This window comes from Carettochelys insculpta, chromosome 5, assembly GCF_033958435.1.
Source record: "Carettochelys insculpta isolate YL-2023 chromosome 5, ASM3395843v1, whole genome shotgun sequence".
Classification (NCBI taxonomy): domain Eukaryota; kingdom Metazoa; phylum Chordata; order Testudines; family Carettochelyidae; genus Carettochelys; species Carettochelys insculpta.
Window position 1 is genome coordinate 60,821,896 of NC_134141.1, and position 15,910 is coordinate 60,837,805.

At 43.7% G+C, this 15,910-nt stretch overlaps 2 protein-coding genes and 1 long non-coding RNA gene across 5 annotated transcripts in view; 2 read left to right on the forward strand and 1 right to left on the reverse strand.

The window, feature by feature from the left end:
* Window positions 1-1,943, forward strand: part of TMED7 (transmembrane p24 trafficking protein 7) — a 304,389-nt gene extending 302,446 nt beyond the window's left edge. Inside the window, exon 5 of the mRNA XM_074995200.1 lies at window positions 1-1,943. Coding sequence (XP_074851301.1) covers window positions 1-237 — 237 coding nt within the window. The 3' untranslated portion in view covers window positions 238-1,943.
* On the reverse strand, window positions 1,912-12,544 carry LOC142013598 (uncharacterized). Of its 2 annotated transcripts, none has more exons than XR_012645724.1 (3): window positions 12,410-12,544; window positions 11,260-11,393; window positions 1,912-6,351 (listed from the first exon to the last, which is right to left on the reverse strand). It is a non-coding gene; the product is annotated as an uncharacterized LOC142013598 (long non-coding RNA). The 2 variants fall into 2 exon arrangements; XR_012645723.1 differs by having other exon boundaries at window positions 11,260-11,461; window positions 12,410-12,474.
* Window positions 12,296-15,910, forward strand: part of TICAM2 (TIR domain containing adaptor molecule 2) — a 23,430-nt gene continuing 19,815 nt past the window's right edge. The window contains exon 1 of one of the 2 annotated variants that reach the window (XM_074995201.1): window positions 12,296-12,514. The gene's annotated coding sequence lies outside the window, so the exon portion shown is untranslated. Of the gene's footprint in view, window positions 12,515-14,511; window positions 14,677-15,910 lie in introns of those variants that run through there. The other variant, XM_074995202.1, reaches the window with a different exon arrangement.

Consider the following 15,910-nt stretch of genomic DNA (forward strand, 5'->3'; position numbering starts at 1 on the left):
ATGGAGTCTGCTTGTGTTTCAATTCATGAAGCTTTGAAGTCTGTTATTGATTATCAAACTCATTTCCGTTTGAGAGAAGCACAAGGTCGGAGCAGAGCAGAAGATCTAAACACTAGAGTAGCTTATTGGTCAATAGGAGAAGCCATCATTCTCCTAGTAGTTAGTATTGGGCAGGTATTTCTCCTCAAAAGCTTCTTCTCTGATAAAAGAACAACAACAACCCGTGTTGGATCATAACCAGTAGAGAAATGATGCTTCAAATCCACTGTACACTGTTCATCTGTAAACTTGCTGTTCTCCAATTAATTGTAGATAGAAAAGAACTAAATATGGGCAACATTTTTAATACCTTTTTACCCTTCTCATTCATTATAAATTACAAAATACAGTCAGGGTTGTGAAAGGGACACCTTTTTATTTGAAGTATTTTGAAAAGTTGAGAACTTGCTGTATTTTTGATATGTTCAGCATCCAGCAGTGGTCCGTTTTTCTTTTATTTGTAGTCAATGATTAATCTGTGGTATGTTTTGGAAAATACAGAATGAAACAAATGGTATAGAAGATAGTACATGTGAAAATTGATATTTTAGCTTTACAGGCTGAAGGTGCCGTATTGAAAACAAAAGCAAATATGATAAACTTTAATCACAAAGCATTGAACTGCATTGTTTTGATTTGCTGTGAAAAATCCAATCCATGTATCTTTCTTTCTGTTGCAAGTTAACACTACATCTTGGCACAAATACCATTCTTCTGTAGAATGGTAAGTCTCCATCATTCACATTTGCTGAGGTATATATTTAAACAGGTTTATTTTAAGAGACAGATCTTCTTCCAACATTAAAATATAATGATTTTCCTGTTTTACAATATGTTTTATTGAACAAATTGTGAACTGAGATTACTCAGGAAACCAATTTTCAATATCCTATTAGACTCAAAATTTTGTGGGTTTTTATTTTTAAAAATTGCAATAAGATAGGGAGAACCTGCAGTTTTGTCACTGACATTGTGCAGTTTCTCTAGTCACACATGCTGCTGTGGCTCTTGAAAATTTGGAAAACTGAGGTAAACTGGCTTAAGCAACACAGCATTGACACTGGACATCTGTGTGAGGCACATAGGTTTCATGATGAGGCTTCATGATTATGATGTATTGTTGCCTTGTGCACCTAACTGCCACTTCTTTGCTAGTGGTCATGCAATGTTTCAGAAGTTTCAGGGTGTCTTTTTTGATATCATTGCTCATGTCTTTAATAGATGCTGTATTGGTTCTCTGAAAAGCCTTCTTTTATTAGGATGTGGAAGTTTGCAAACATGTACATAAATTGTTTGAACAATGGTTTTCAAAATAAGGTTAAAAACATCTTTCAATTAGTCTGGAAGTACTAAAGAAATCTTACAGTTCTCAAGTGCACAGGAAAAACTACATTTAGCCTAAAACAAGAAAATGTAGGGGGTTCTCACTGCTTTTTCACCTCTTAATTTAAAAGTAGTCTCTAACTTAAAGTTGTTAAGCAGTGCATCATAATGAGAACTTTTGCATTAATGTGTCACAAAAGTTCTTTTCAGCCTGTCAGCTTTCCCTCCCCTTTCCCAAATAAATTGCTCTTGAATTCACTTTTTCCTTCTCAGAGGTATCCTTATCATTTAGAAGAAAACTCTGTTATCTAAACGCTGGAAACGATGCTCAAGTTAATTTTTCTCTTATTAATGAAATAGTGTTGGCTATATTAAGGTGTTGAAACTTTTAGGCTAGCATGCAATATAAGAACTGTAATTCTTTCATGTTGCCAGTGTTTCTCGTACATTTCCAACTCTGGAGAAACAAAATGTTTATTTATAATGCCATACTTAGGCACATGGCAAAAACTCAGGGCCATCAATTTAAAACAATTTAAAATGGAGTGGTTGTAGTAAAAAAAAAAAAAAAAAAAAAAGAAGTACTAAATTCATCCTTATGAGTAGATCAATTAACTTGCAATCTGAGACTTGCAAGAAAAAATGAGCTAATCCCTATTTTAGGGATTGTGAGGTCGACAGGTGAAAAATAGACTTTTTTCTAATTTTAAGAATTCCTTTGGTGGTACCACCTTGTATTGATTTTTTTTTTTAAAGCACTACAACCTTTTTTTTTTTTTTGAGAGGTAGAAACAATGCCAGTGCTAGTTACTACAACTAAAATAAACTTGGGCATGGACTCTTTTCTTGAATGCCACAAGCCTCTGCCTGCATGTGATGTTCTTTCCAGATTGCGCCTAGCTGCTTTATTCTTATGTGTGGCAGCAAGCTGATGATCTACAGGATTCTTAAAAACTTAATTACATGCAATAATGAAGCAAAAGGAGGCAGTTAGTTCACTGTTGCATATTTGCCAGTACAATAATTTGAAACAAATATGATCTAATTTTGGCAGTGTCCTGTAGTAATCATCTGAAGCTTGAACTTGTAAGTAGATCAGTTAACGTGTAGCTTTAATTGCAATGAAAAATTTATTTTAAAGATGTGAAATATGTTTGGTTTTTTTTTCCCTATATCAGTTGTTTCATGTTACTGTCAAAATTTGTATATGGTGTAATTCAAATATTGGCTTATACCTATTACAGAGAGATAGAGACAAAGTTTCTTTCCTGACTTTTTATTTTTTCCTAGTATTTGAATGTGTAAAGTAGAACTGTTAGCTTAGTATACCTCCCACTTCAGAGGTTTTCGTGGAATTGACTGTTAAATTTAAGTTGGGTATTCAACCAATTCTCCTGTATCTTGTTGCATAACATGCTCCATGTTATGTAGCAGTAGCTTAAAAAGCCTTTAATTTTCTCTGTTGTAAAAACATGGCACAAAACCACAAGTTTAAACATAGCTGTATATATTTGAGTAAATGATTGAATAAAATTAATAGAATATAATAGACACATTCTCACAAACGAAGAGTGGGTGGCAAAAACATTTTAAGGTGTGTGACAATTAAAGCTTCATCTTTGTATGTTAAGGACATTGTTCAAATAAGAGGTGTGTGGCACACAACTGAATCACCCAATATTTGATACACCTTTATCAATTACGCACTGCATAAGACACCAATTTTTGACTATTCTTTGGATGTTTATAGAACCTTTTCTTGTGGCCTGAAATGTCAGTTCCGGTTTTAGTTTGAAAACATTTGTTAGTTTGAATAAGACAGACCCTGTGAATATTATATGGGAAAATAAAAATAATATATGAACATGATGTGAATGGATTTTTATTTTGAGACTGAAAGGGGAATGTACATTCTCAGACTACAGCAAGTAGGATTGAGACAGTTAATTTATATTTAAGAAAGAACATTTTTAGAAATACTTATCCATTCATTAATTTAGGTTCCACTTGAGTGCTCATTAGTCACATATCTTTGTATTTGTGATAGAATTACTGCAGGGCCCTCCATATGAAGCTATAAAGCCATTTAGAAACTTGAGGTAGTGCACTATGACTATGTCTAGATTAGGGTGATCAGTCGACAGAACTGTTCGTTGGAAGATATCTTCTGACAAGCACTTCTGTTGACAGATTATGGCCACACAACAGAGCAGATTGCTCTTTCGATCTGCTCTGTTGAAAGAGAGCAGCTGGACTTGCCCAGCTGTCATCTCAACAAAATGGCCAACAGGAAGCACAGCAGACAAGGCTACCCAGTATCCTGGAAGCTCTGTCTGTTGTCAGAAGGTCCACCCCAGAATGTTCAGACCTGCTTTCTGTCCACAGATCTCTGTCAACATAGGTGTTGTTCCTTATGGGGAGCAGCATACAGCTGTCAACGGAAGTGCTGTGTTCTGTTGACTTTCTGTCGACAGAACGCCTTGGAAATCTGGAGAATCCCCATATTTTGTTGGCAAAAAGGCCCTTTTGTCAGCAAAACCTCTAGTGTAGACAGCCTATGGTTGCCTGTTTGTTAAGCAGTGCACTATAGTGAGAACTTTCACATTAGTGTGTCACAGTAGGTCTTTTCGGCCTATCTGCTTTCCCTCGTCCCAGATAAATTTCTTTGTAATTCACTTTTTCCTTTGCAAAGATGAATATTCTTATCACTCAAAAGAAAACCCTGTCATCTAAAAGCTAGATGATGGTACCTGAAATAATTTCTGTTTTACACTAGAATAAACAATACATCATTGGCCACATTAAGATATAATAAAAAGCACTGCATAACCTTCTTACTGATAACTTTCAGAATGTACCTGCTTTAATAGTAATGGATGTCCATAATCTAGTTTTTATTAAAGGCTTTGGAGACTGTTTTTCAGGTAGTAATGGAACACTACTTCTCTCTGACTTCCAAGAGCGCTTTTCTGCCTCATAGTATTCTTCACAGTGTAACCTGAACATTAGAATAGGTATGTGGGCTCAGGCCAATGGTTCATCTAGCACAGCATCCTCTCTTTCAACAGTGACTGGTGCCGCATGCTTCAGAGGGGGTAAGCAGAACAGGGCAATTGGAGTGATTCATTCTGTCATTGAGTCCCACTATTTGAGAGTCAGAGGTTTAGTGTGCTCAGAGCATGACGTTCCAGTCCTGACCATCTTGGCTAATAGCCATTGATGGACCTGTTCTCTGAACGTGTCTAGTTCTTTTTTGCCTTCACAACATTCCCTGGTAACGAGTTATACATACTGACTGTGCATTGTGTGAAGAAATACTTACCTTTGTTTAAAAACCTGCTGCCTAGTAATTTCATTGGGTGACCCCAGGTTTGTGTGTTATGTGAAGGTGTAAATAATACATAGTTATTTTCTCCGTGCCATGTGTGGTTTTATAGCTCTGTCATCTCCCCTGCTTAATTATCTCTTTTTCCATGTTTAACAGGTGAAATCTTTATAATCTCTCCTTATATAGAAACTATTCCATTGTTCTTTCTCTATACTTTCTCCAGTTCTAGGTGTTTTTGTTTTTTTTTTTTAAATTGGGGCAGCCAGAACTGAGGTACATATACCATGGATTTACACAATGGCATTATCATACATTGATTTATTTATCCGTTTCCTACTGATTCCTATAATTCTGCTACTGGTTTCAACTCGAACTGCGCATTGAGCAGATGGTTTTCAGAGAACTATCCACAATTACTCCATAATCGTTACTGTGTGGTAACAGATAATTTACATCTTGTGGCTTTATATGGGGTGTTGGGATTATGTTTTTCCAATGTGTATTACTTTGTGTTTATTAACACTGAATTTCGTTTGCCATTTTGGTCCCCATTCACCCAGTTTTATGTGGCTCCTATGCAACTCTTTGTAGTGAGCTTTGGACTTAAATATTTTCTATAATTTTGTATCATCTGGAAACTTAGCCATCATACTGTTGTGTTCTTTTTTTCAAATAATTTGCAAAGATGTTGAGAAATCGTGAACTGGGGGATACTATCTCCGTTCTGAAAACTAATAATTTTTTCCTGTCTTTTTAGCCAATTACTGATGCATGAGAATACTTTCCTTACCCCACCACTGCTTACTTGCTGAAGTGTCTTTGGTGAGGGATCTTGCTAAAAACTTTCTGGAAATCCAAATACACTGGATCACCCTTGGCCACATAGTTGTTTACCTCCTAAGAGGAATGCTAGTAGATTGGCAAGGCATGATTTCCCTTTATAAAACATGTGTTGACTCTTCCCCAACAGATCATATTTATCTACATATATAAGAATTCTGTTCTCTACCACATTTTCAACAAATTTGCTGGTACTAAAGTTAGGTATACTGGCCTGTATTTGCTGGGAGCATTTTTGGAGCCATTTAAAAATTGGCAACACAATGGCAGTCCCTGGTCATCTAGTATAGAGGCTGATTTAAGTGATAAATTACATATCAGAGTCTATTTTTACAATTTGAGTCTAATGACATTACTGTTTAAATTGTCAATTTGTTTCTAATCTTTTCCATTCACATCTCAGTCTGGGACAGTTCCTCAGAAGTGTTCCTTAAAAAGAATGGGTCAGGTGTGGGAATCTCCGTCATATCCTCTGCAGCGAAGACAGATGCAAAGAGTTAATTTAGCTTCTCCTCAATGCCTTTGTCTTTTGAGTGCTTTTTTTTTTTTGCGCACATCACAGTCATCCAGTGGGACCCCACTGATTGAGTGACATGTTTCCTGCTTCTGACGCACTTTAAAAATTGCTTTTAGTTTGTGTCTTTTATTAGTTGCTCTTCAAATTCTTTTTTGGCCTTCGAAATCATACTTTTTCATTTGATTTGTCAGTGTTTGTTCCTTTCTGTTTTCTTCAGTCAGATTTGTCTTCTCTGTTTATAAAGATGCCTTTTGTCTCTAATCACCGCTTTTATCTTGATATTTAGGTATGGTGACATTTTTTCCTTTTAAAAAAAAAATATACGTATAGTTTGAGCGTACATTATGGTATTTTAAAAAGTTTCCATGCAGTATGTAGACATTTCACTTTTGTGACTTTTCCTTTTAATTTCCATTTAACTAGCTTGCTTATTTTTGTGTAGTTCCCTTTCTGAAGTTAAATGGTACTGTAGTAGGTTTGGTATTTTCTCCACTCCAAGAAAGTTAAATTTAATTGCATTATGGTCGCTATTACCAAGCATTTCAGCTGTATTCATCTCTTGAACCCGATCCTGTGCTCCCCTTCTGACTAAATCAATTGAGTCTTCCCTTGTGAGTTCCAAGACTACCTGCTGTAGCCGAGGCCTGCCCTGATGTATAATTAACACCTGGAAGGTGGCCTCGTTTCTTGGTGAATAGAATTAGGGAGCTAAATGGATGATTAGGCTGAAAACAGAACATATGGACTAAATAAGAAAAGTAAAGACTTACAAAAGGGAAAAAGCAGTCCAGTAGCACTTTAAAGACTAACAAAATTATTTATTAGTTGATGAGCTTTCGTGGGACAGACCCACTTCTTGAGACCATAGCCATATCAGAACAGACTCGATATTTAAGGCACGGAGAAGCAAATATAGTAATCAAGGTTGACAAATCAGAAAAATATTATCAAGGTGAGAAAATCGGGGGGGGGGGGGGGAGTCAAGAATTAGATTAAGCCTAGTATGCAAAAGAGCCCCTATAATGACCTAAAAAAATTCCTGTCCCAGTTCATACGACGTGTTAATGTGTTGAATTTGAATATAAGAGAGAGTTCAGCAGCCTCTCTTTCCAAACTGTTGTTCCAAACTAATTCCTCTTCAGTAATACGCAAACTTTCAGGTCATTAACAGAATGGCCCACTCCATTAAAGTGGTCACTGACAGGTTTGTGAATCAGGAGTATTTTTATGTCTGTTTTATGCCCATTAATTCTTTGTCTAAGAGCGTTTGAAGTCTGTCCAATATACAAAGCATCTGGCCATTGTTGGCACATGATGGCATATATGATGTTAGTTGAGGAACATGAGAATGTGCCCGTGATTCTGTGAATACCCTGTTTAGGTCCAGTGATGGTATCTCCAGAACAGATATGTGGACAAAGTTGGCAACAGGCTTTGTTGCAAGGAAAAGCTCCCCGACTGGTGTTCCTGCGGTATAGGCTGTGGTTGTTGGTGAGAATCCTCATAAGGTTGGGAGGTTGTCTGTAGGAGAGAACAGGCCTGTCACCTAGGGCCTTTTGCATGCTTGCCTTAATCTAATTCTTGACTGTCCCTGGCTCCTCTACTCTGATTTGCTCACCTTGATAATATTTTTCTGATTTGTCAACCTTGATTACTATTTTTGGTTCTCTGTGCCTTAAATATTGTCTGCTCTGGTATGGCTATGGTCTGAAGAAGTGGGTCTGTCCCACGAGAGCTCATCACTTAATAAATTATTTTGTTAGTCTTTCAAGTACTACTGGACTGCTTTTTTTGTTTTGATAGTATATAGACTAGCATGGCTTTCTCTCTGTTACCTTACAAAAGGGAGAACACCTAGTTCACAGTTGACTTCTGATCTGCATTCCTTATTTTGTCCATTGTGAGTAAAGACTAAGTTGAGCATGAACAGAGCGTGCTGCCCACGGATTGGTTCCTGCAAAGTAACCATGTCAGTCCAAAAATGCATGGTGCAATATGTAGCAAATGCAATGTTATGTGTAAATATATGTAAAGGAAGAGGCTTGTGTAACTTTGGATGTGTGGTAGGCTGTATACCCATGCCCTATGCTTGAGTCTGCTTTACTCAGCATAGCTTTGTTCTATGCCAAATAAAGGAATCTGAGTGACTAAATATGGAGTCAAGCTGAGTTTTATTTGGATTTTTTAATCACAGAACTGGACAGGGTGTTCTGCATAAGATAAGTGGAAAATGTTGCAGAGGGAATCTCTACAACTGCTCCAAGTAGCAGTTATTCACGGTGTCTAGGAATTTTCTCTCTACATCCCCTCCTGAAATCAGTATGAGGAATAGTTGGTTTGGGTGGGTTTTTTTGTAGCCTCTAATCTCCCTTAGCATTTCCATCGCTGTCACCATCCTGGGCAGGAGGGCTATTATATTCTTACCTCTAGACTCTTATTCAAGCATAGGATTTCTAGCCTTAGAGAGAAATGTTTTGATTCACATAAGATTTTTGCTGTATTTTTTTTCTATTCTTTCCTTCCCATATAATGCCACTCTCCCACCAGTGCAACCTGCACCATTATTTGTATATATTTCATATCCTGGTATTCTCATGTCCTATTGATTATCCCCTTGTCAAGATAGCCTCAAGGGATGAAGGACCAAAGCATTACAGACTAGAGCAACCTTAGGAAGCTCTCAGCCTTGCCTACCAAGCTCAGTACATGGCCCTTCAAAAACACCATGCTAAACAAACACATGACAGCAGTCAAACAAATGTCTTGTCTACACTTATCTCGGCTGTCAATCTATTATGGCTATGAAAATAGAGTGGCTGAAGTAGACATAGTTACCATGGCATCTTGTGCACAGTAAGGCTGGTGGTTGCCCTTTCATTCCAGCTGCTCTTCTCATTTTGGTAGAGTACCAGCATCAACGGGAGATCATTTATTTTGTCTACATCAGATGTGATAAATCTGTGGCTGATGGATCAATCGTGGCAGTGTCTAAGACAAGGCCTAAGATCACAAACTCAACAGGGTCATGTAGTCTTCTCCATCTGGAGAACTCCACTGCAGAACTTCCCTGCTTACTAGCTCCCTTGTATTTTTTCTACAATGAAGATCAATTTTTATACAGTAGACCCCCGAGTTATGCATAGGTTACGTTCCTGGGCAACCACACGTAACTCAACTATCTTGCACGCTGGGAGGAGCTGGGAACCATGTGGCACCATGGCTCCCAGCTCCCCTCTTCTTGCAGAGCCGGGAAACTGACCAGCGCAGCTGATTCCCATCTCCCCGCCACTCCTTGGAGCTTAGGAGCTTAGGTTTTGCAGTTTTGAGTATATGACGGCTTTAACATTTATGTATTTTAAATCACAGGACTAATACCGCAATCCACAAAGTTTGGGTTAGTCAGGGCTTCTATATAATGAAGTGGAAGAAACAGTCATCAAGAATATAATCCTTAAAGACGATATGTTAGGAGGAGAGCTGCATAAATTAGCCAAGGGGAGGCACAAATGATACAGGTGTGTTCTAAGCCCGATTCCTCTCAGATAGATGCTTAGGTCGCCTACAGATACATCAGCTGACAGAGAAGGTATTTGAACAGGTCTTTACCCCATGGGTGAGTACCCCAAACGCTAAGCTATACAGTTGCTATATACTTGAGCTGAGAGGGGGCAGATCTCTATTCAAATCCTTTATCAGGCAAAAGGGGTCTCAAACTAGGGGACTCCCATATCTTTGGTGAGTACACGAATCATAAAGCAAAAAGGCAGGCCTCCCCCGTCCCCCACACTCCTGGCTGTTTCATAATGAAACTTGCTGGAGGGGTCCATTTTGTCAGTATTCCCAGAGGTGGCGTACTAGATTCTCTCCACACCGTGATTTAGCTGCCAACTGCCTCTCTCTCCCACTTTGTGAGTTTTTCTAGGGCAGGGGTGATCATACACTAGCCCACAGATCAGATCTGGTTCCCCAGGGTTAGCCTAGAGGGACACTGCTGCTATATTTACCTGTGCCTCTACAGCTATGGGCAAGTGCAGTTCCCTTTGGCTGTGGATGGGGGCTGCAGGAAGCAGTGTCCTGGTCTGTACTGCTTCCTGCAGCTCCCGTTGGTCAGGAATGGCGATCCATGACAAAGGGGAGCTTCAATCGCCTGTACCTGCAGAGGCACAGGTAAATATAGTAGCGGTGGCTTGCCAAGAGCTAACTCTGGTAACCACTACTGTTTTATTGCCCTTCTCTGTTCTAGGGCTTTGCTGGAGCTGAGCATCTGAACACCTCAAGTGATGTGGTAGTGTGTATGCCCAGGAAGGAGATGTCTCAAGTGAGTCTGCAGACTACAGGCCCAGAGGCAAAACATAGGAGCTGAGTGACTTTAGTGGTCCACAGAGGCTGTGTCTACATGAAAAAAACAATGAGGAGTCCCGTGGCACTTGATAGACTAAAGCTGGATCCACACTACAGAGATCTGTCGACAGAAAAGGCCTTCTGTTGACAAAACTAGGTAGCATCCACACTACAAATGCATTCTGTTGAGAATCTGTTGACAGAATGTAGCAGTTTTCCTGGCAGAGCTCTTTCGTGACTGTACGAGGCATAGCACCTCTGTCAACGGATTCTGTCAACAAAAAAAATAGTGTAGATGCTCCGGGGAGCCCTCTGTTGACAGAAAGGGCTTCTGTTTCACTGGGCTGCCCTGTTTGCAGAGCTTCTGGTTGGCTGTTCTGTTGACAAAGGGCCGGGCAGTCTGGCCGCTCTGTTGACAGAGGACGTTGATGGGAGAACCTGTATTAAGTGTGGACACGTTCTGTAGACAGAGGTTCTGTTGGGAAATATTTGTCAACAGAACGCTGTAGTGTAGACAAAACAGATATATTGGAGCATAAGCTTTCATGGGCAAAGACCCACTGTTAGATGCATGCACCTGATGAAGTGGGTCTTTGCCCACAAAAGCTTATGCTTCAATATATATTAGTCTGTAAGGTGCCACAGGACTTTTCATTGTTTTTGCAGATACCAACTAACATGGCTACCCCACTGCTACTGTGTCTACAAGGTGGGAGTTATTTTGGGATACAGTAGTATCCCAAAACAGCTGCCCGTGTTGAAGGGTATGTCTATACTTGGGTATATATTCAAATTTATTGAAGTCAGTTTAGTGTGTCCTTGTTAAATTGCCAAAGTTTGACTGTGGCAGAAGTTCGTTGTCGGTACCTACCCCGCAGTTCTTGCGCAACCCTGTTGCATTTTAGGATTCTGTGCCAATGTCTTCTGGGAAACAAAATTTCCCCAAGTCGTTGTGGGTGTGTGATGTCATCATCTGAGTGCATTTTCTTCACAGCCTGCTTCTTGCTGAAAATAAACGGCCAAAAGAATTTTCATGCTGCTTTTAGGGGCGGCGCTTTAACTCCCATCATTATCTAAAAGACAGAGACAGGCTGCAGAGTTTTGCTCAGTGCTGGGTTACACAGAAAAAAAATCATTAAAAGTCAGTGCAGGCTGGTGTGTGAGCTAGAGCAGGGTCCTATTGCCTGCCAGCCCACGCAGGAGTAGGGGGGGAAGTGTGCCTTGGGGCCCTCTTTAATCTGCACCATTACTGAAAAACCACAGGCATGCTGCGGGAACGTTCCTTAGCGCTGAGTTATATGGAAAAAAGCATAAATATGTGGAGATACACACATCTCACAGAACTGGAAGGGACCTTGCAGGTTCATCGAGTCCAGCCCCCTGCACTCTCGGCAGGACCAAGCACCATCCCTGACAGATTTTTTTTTTTTTTTAAATCTACTTGCCCCCGATCCCAGAGCGGCTGCTCAAGGGTTGAGCTCACAACCCGGGGTTTAGTAGGCCAGACTCGGGAAGCTTCCCCCGCTTGCTCTGGTGCTTCTCCGAGCCGCTAGGCGTGGGGAGCTGGGCGGCAGCCCCGGGAGTGAGCTCCCTGCGCCTCAGGGAGCCGGGAAGGTGCAGCAGCGGCGGGGGGTGGGCTCCCTACTCCCCACGCCCTGGGGAGCCGGGAAGGAGGAGTCAGCCACCCTCCCCGCACCCCAATATACCGCTCCCTCTGCAGCGCCCCCTGCTGGCTCCCTGCGGTGCGGCCGGAGGGCAGGTGAGTGCGCGCGCTCCGGCCAGCAGGGGCCCGCAGAGGGGCAATTAGCCCCTTTGTTAGCAGAAGCGGGGGGGGGGGGGGGGCTTCTGGCGCCCGAAATACGGGGCGTCCCGCCCGCCACGGCACGGGCGGGCACCTTGCGGGAGGCGGCCGGCGCCTTTCCCAGCTGCCCCCGGCTCTCGGCAGGGTCACTGTCCCAGCGCCGGGCCGGGGCGAACTGTTCCTGTGTTACAGCCCGCGGGGGGCGCTGCCAGGCACTCACGCGGCTCCTTTCCCGGAGCTGATGGGGAGAGCGGAGCCGGGCCCCGCCCCGCCGCTCGCCAGTCCGCGCTTCCGCCCCCGGGGAAGGACGAGCGGCCTCGGCCCGGTAAGCGCCCGCGGTCCCATCCTGCCCCCGCGCTGCTGCCCTTGCCGGGGTAACACCGCCGGGAGGCTGAGCTCCCGCCCTGCGGCGCCGCAGCACCCGCCGCCCCGCTCCTTTCGCGGCTCTTCCGGTCGGGGCCCTGCCCGGGAGCGGCGCGGCGGGTCCTCGGCAGTGTATCGCGCGAGCAGGGGGCGTGGGGCGGCAGGAGAGGGGGTTTTCCTCCCGCTATCAGGTGGCGGGAGCGGCTGGCTGAGAGGTGTGGGTGGTCCCCGGGGGCAGAGCTGCAGGTGGTTGCACATTGTCGTCGATCCCTCGTACTGTGGGAGGGGCCGTGCGGGTCTCCACTCGTGTTCTCCGAGTGCTCAGCGGGCTGGAAGGGACCCCAAGGGGGTATCAAGTCTAGTCCCCAGCGCTCCTGGTGGGCCCAAGCGCCATTTCCATCGCCACTGGCAGGTAGGTGTCTAAACCGCTCTTCAGTAGAGCTGTTTAAGATGCCTCCCGAGGCGATTTATTCCGGTGCTTCACTGCCCTGGTACAGCAAACTCCCTCTCAGCCAGGATCTGATCAGCTGGAACTCTCAAATAACCTGCACCATCCCCTGCTGGCTCTGCCCCGGGCTCTCCCCGGACGGGGCTGTCCCTGGCTGGAGCTGCGGGTTCTCATCCCAGGGCCGCCAGGGTTCCTGACCCAGCCAGGGCCCCTGGGCTGAAGCTGCCAGTAGGACTGCACCGCTTGCCAACTCCCAGGGTTCTCCTGGGTCTAGGCTGCCAGGGTTAACCCATCTGGGTTTCCAGGGCTGGAGGTGCCAGGTCTCAGCCCTGAGGCTGCTGCAGTTCCCCTGGCCCAGGCAGAGCCCTGCACCCTGAGGCTGCCAGAGTTCACTGGCACACCAGCTGGCTTTCAGCCCATGGATCCTGGCGTTCCCCCTCCCCACACTCTGGCAGAGTTCCCTCAAATCCTGTTGGGGATCCCGCAGCCACCTCTTGCCTCCTGGTCCCAGGGTTGCCGCATATGAAAGAGTTTACTGTAGTTTAGGATGTTTTTTACTAAAATCCAACCTAAGCCTCCCATACTGCAATTTAAGCCCATGGCCTCTTGTCCCTTCTCTTTGTAATACCCTTTTAGGTACTTGAAAGCTGTTACCATGTCCCCTCTAGTTTTCTTTGTTCCCAACTAAGGAGAGAATTATTTCAGTCTACCCTCATAGGTCATGTTTTCTAGACATTTAATAATTTTGTTGCTCTTCCCTGGACTTTCTCCAAATCTTTCTTGAAATGCAGGCCCCCGAACTGGACACAGTACTCTAGTTGAGGCCTAATCAGAGCAGAATAGAGTGTAAGAATTTCTTCCTGTGTCTTGCTTGTGACACTCCTTTTAATGCAGCCTAGGATCACGTTTGCTTCTTTTTTTTTTTTTGGTTGACTCATGTTTAGCTTGTGATCTGTTAGGATCCCTTTCTGCAGTACTTCTTCCTAAACAGTCACTTCCCCTTTTGTAAATGTGAAACAGATTGTTCTTTCCTGAGTGGAGCACTCTGCATTTGTCCTTACTAAACTTCTTCCTATTTACCTCAGACCATTTTTTCAGTTTGTCCAGATCACTTTGAATTATAATCCTATCCTTCAAAGCACTTGCAACCTCTCCCAGGTTGGTATCATCCACAAACTGTATAACTGTACTCTCTACACCGTTATTTAAAGCATGTGTTGGCAAGCCCTGGCATGCCACCCATTTTTTATTGGTATGCCAGGCGGGGGCGCACGGTGGCCTGAGAACTGCTGCCTGTGCCGGGTGGGGTGGGGTGCCTGTCGCTGGCAGGCAGTGCCAGCTTCCTGCTGTGTGGAGTGCTCCCCTGGCTTGGCGCTGGCTCCCTGGTGGCCGTCAGTGCAGCAGCACCGGCGGTTGCAAGGCCCTCTCTGTCAAAGGGACCTGCACTGCAGGGAGCATTCTGCGGGTACAGCCTCAGCCTTGCTCCCTGCACTCTGGGTGCAGTGCCTTTGCCTTGCTCAGGTGGCCTCCCCGTCCGCTGCCTGGTTCCTGCTTAGCTCCTCAGGAAATTGACTCAGCCCACCGCAGCCACCAAGAGCATCTTTGTCCCCTCTCCACTGCCGAGCCACTGCTGTGCTCCCCAGCTCCGTGTCCTGCTGCAGTGGGAAACATTCCAGGCAAGTTTCTAGCAAACTTTCTTCCCTCCCTTCGGCCCTGAGGAGCCGCTCCATCTCACCCAGAGACAGGGACTGACCTCCCCCAACCTCTGCCATCTGCCCCTACCTCCCCCAGGGACAGGGGCTGAGTCCGTCTGCCCCCTCATGCCTTCCCTTTTCCCCCACCAGATGCAGGGATTGAGCCCTTCTGCCTCCACCTTCCCCCCCACCACTCCTTGCCATCTGCCCCAGGTCAGTGATTTTTTTTAGTCGATCTGCTTCTGCCCACTGTCTGGGATGGGGGCCGAGCCCTCTTGCTTTCCATTTCTTCCCTGTCTTGTACCTCACCAATTGATGCCACCATCCTTCAGGCAGGCGGATAATTCCAGTGGGGTGTTTGCAGGTCATGCTTCCCCAGGGCTGACCCGTTCCTCTCCCTTGGCTTGCTTGACCCCAGTACATGCCAGCCCTACTTCTGCACGCCTGGGCTCTCCCTCCTGCCACCAGCCACAGCTAATGGTAAAACTCTGCATCTTAATTTATTTATTAACAAGGGTGCTGTAAGAAGAACTATTAGTAACCATACATAGAGGTCACAAGGTCAGATTTCAGCACTCCACTTCAGAAAGGTTGCTGGCCCCGATTTAAAGCTTTGGAAAAAATTATTCCCAAACTGGTGTCTGTGGAACCCTACTTGTTAACCCCTTCTATCATGACTGTGAGCCATTGAGAATTACTCTTTTGAGAACGGTTATCCAACCAGTTATGCACCCACCTTATGGTAGCTCCATCTACATTGCATTTACCTAGTTTATTCATAGGAAGGTCATGTAAGACTTACCAATGCTTTACTAAAGTTTACATATACCACATCTATTGCTTCTGCCTTATCCACAAGGCTTGTTATATTAGCCAAGAATGCATAAGCATTAGCTAGCAGGACATTAATGTAAAATATTGCTTAAAAACAAGATCGAATCTCTGCTTTGACAATCTTTAGCTTTTGAAAAAATAAGAACTTGTTACTTCTTACATAATGTTGTTTTAAAACTTAAAGGGAAACCGTCAGCTTGAAATATAGTCAGTTCCAAAAAGTAATTTCAAATCACTCACTTATCTTTGCCAGGTTTGAATAATTTACAATTGAATTTTTTATTTAAATCTCTTCCTCTCCTTCACTGATGTGTGAAAGAGTCACAGAAACTAAAATGAGAAATTGACTACATAGGAGAAACATTGGGGCCCACAGTTACTT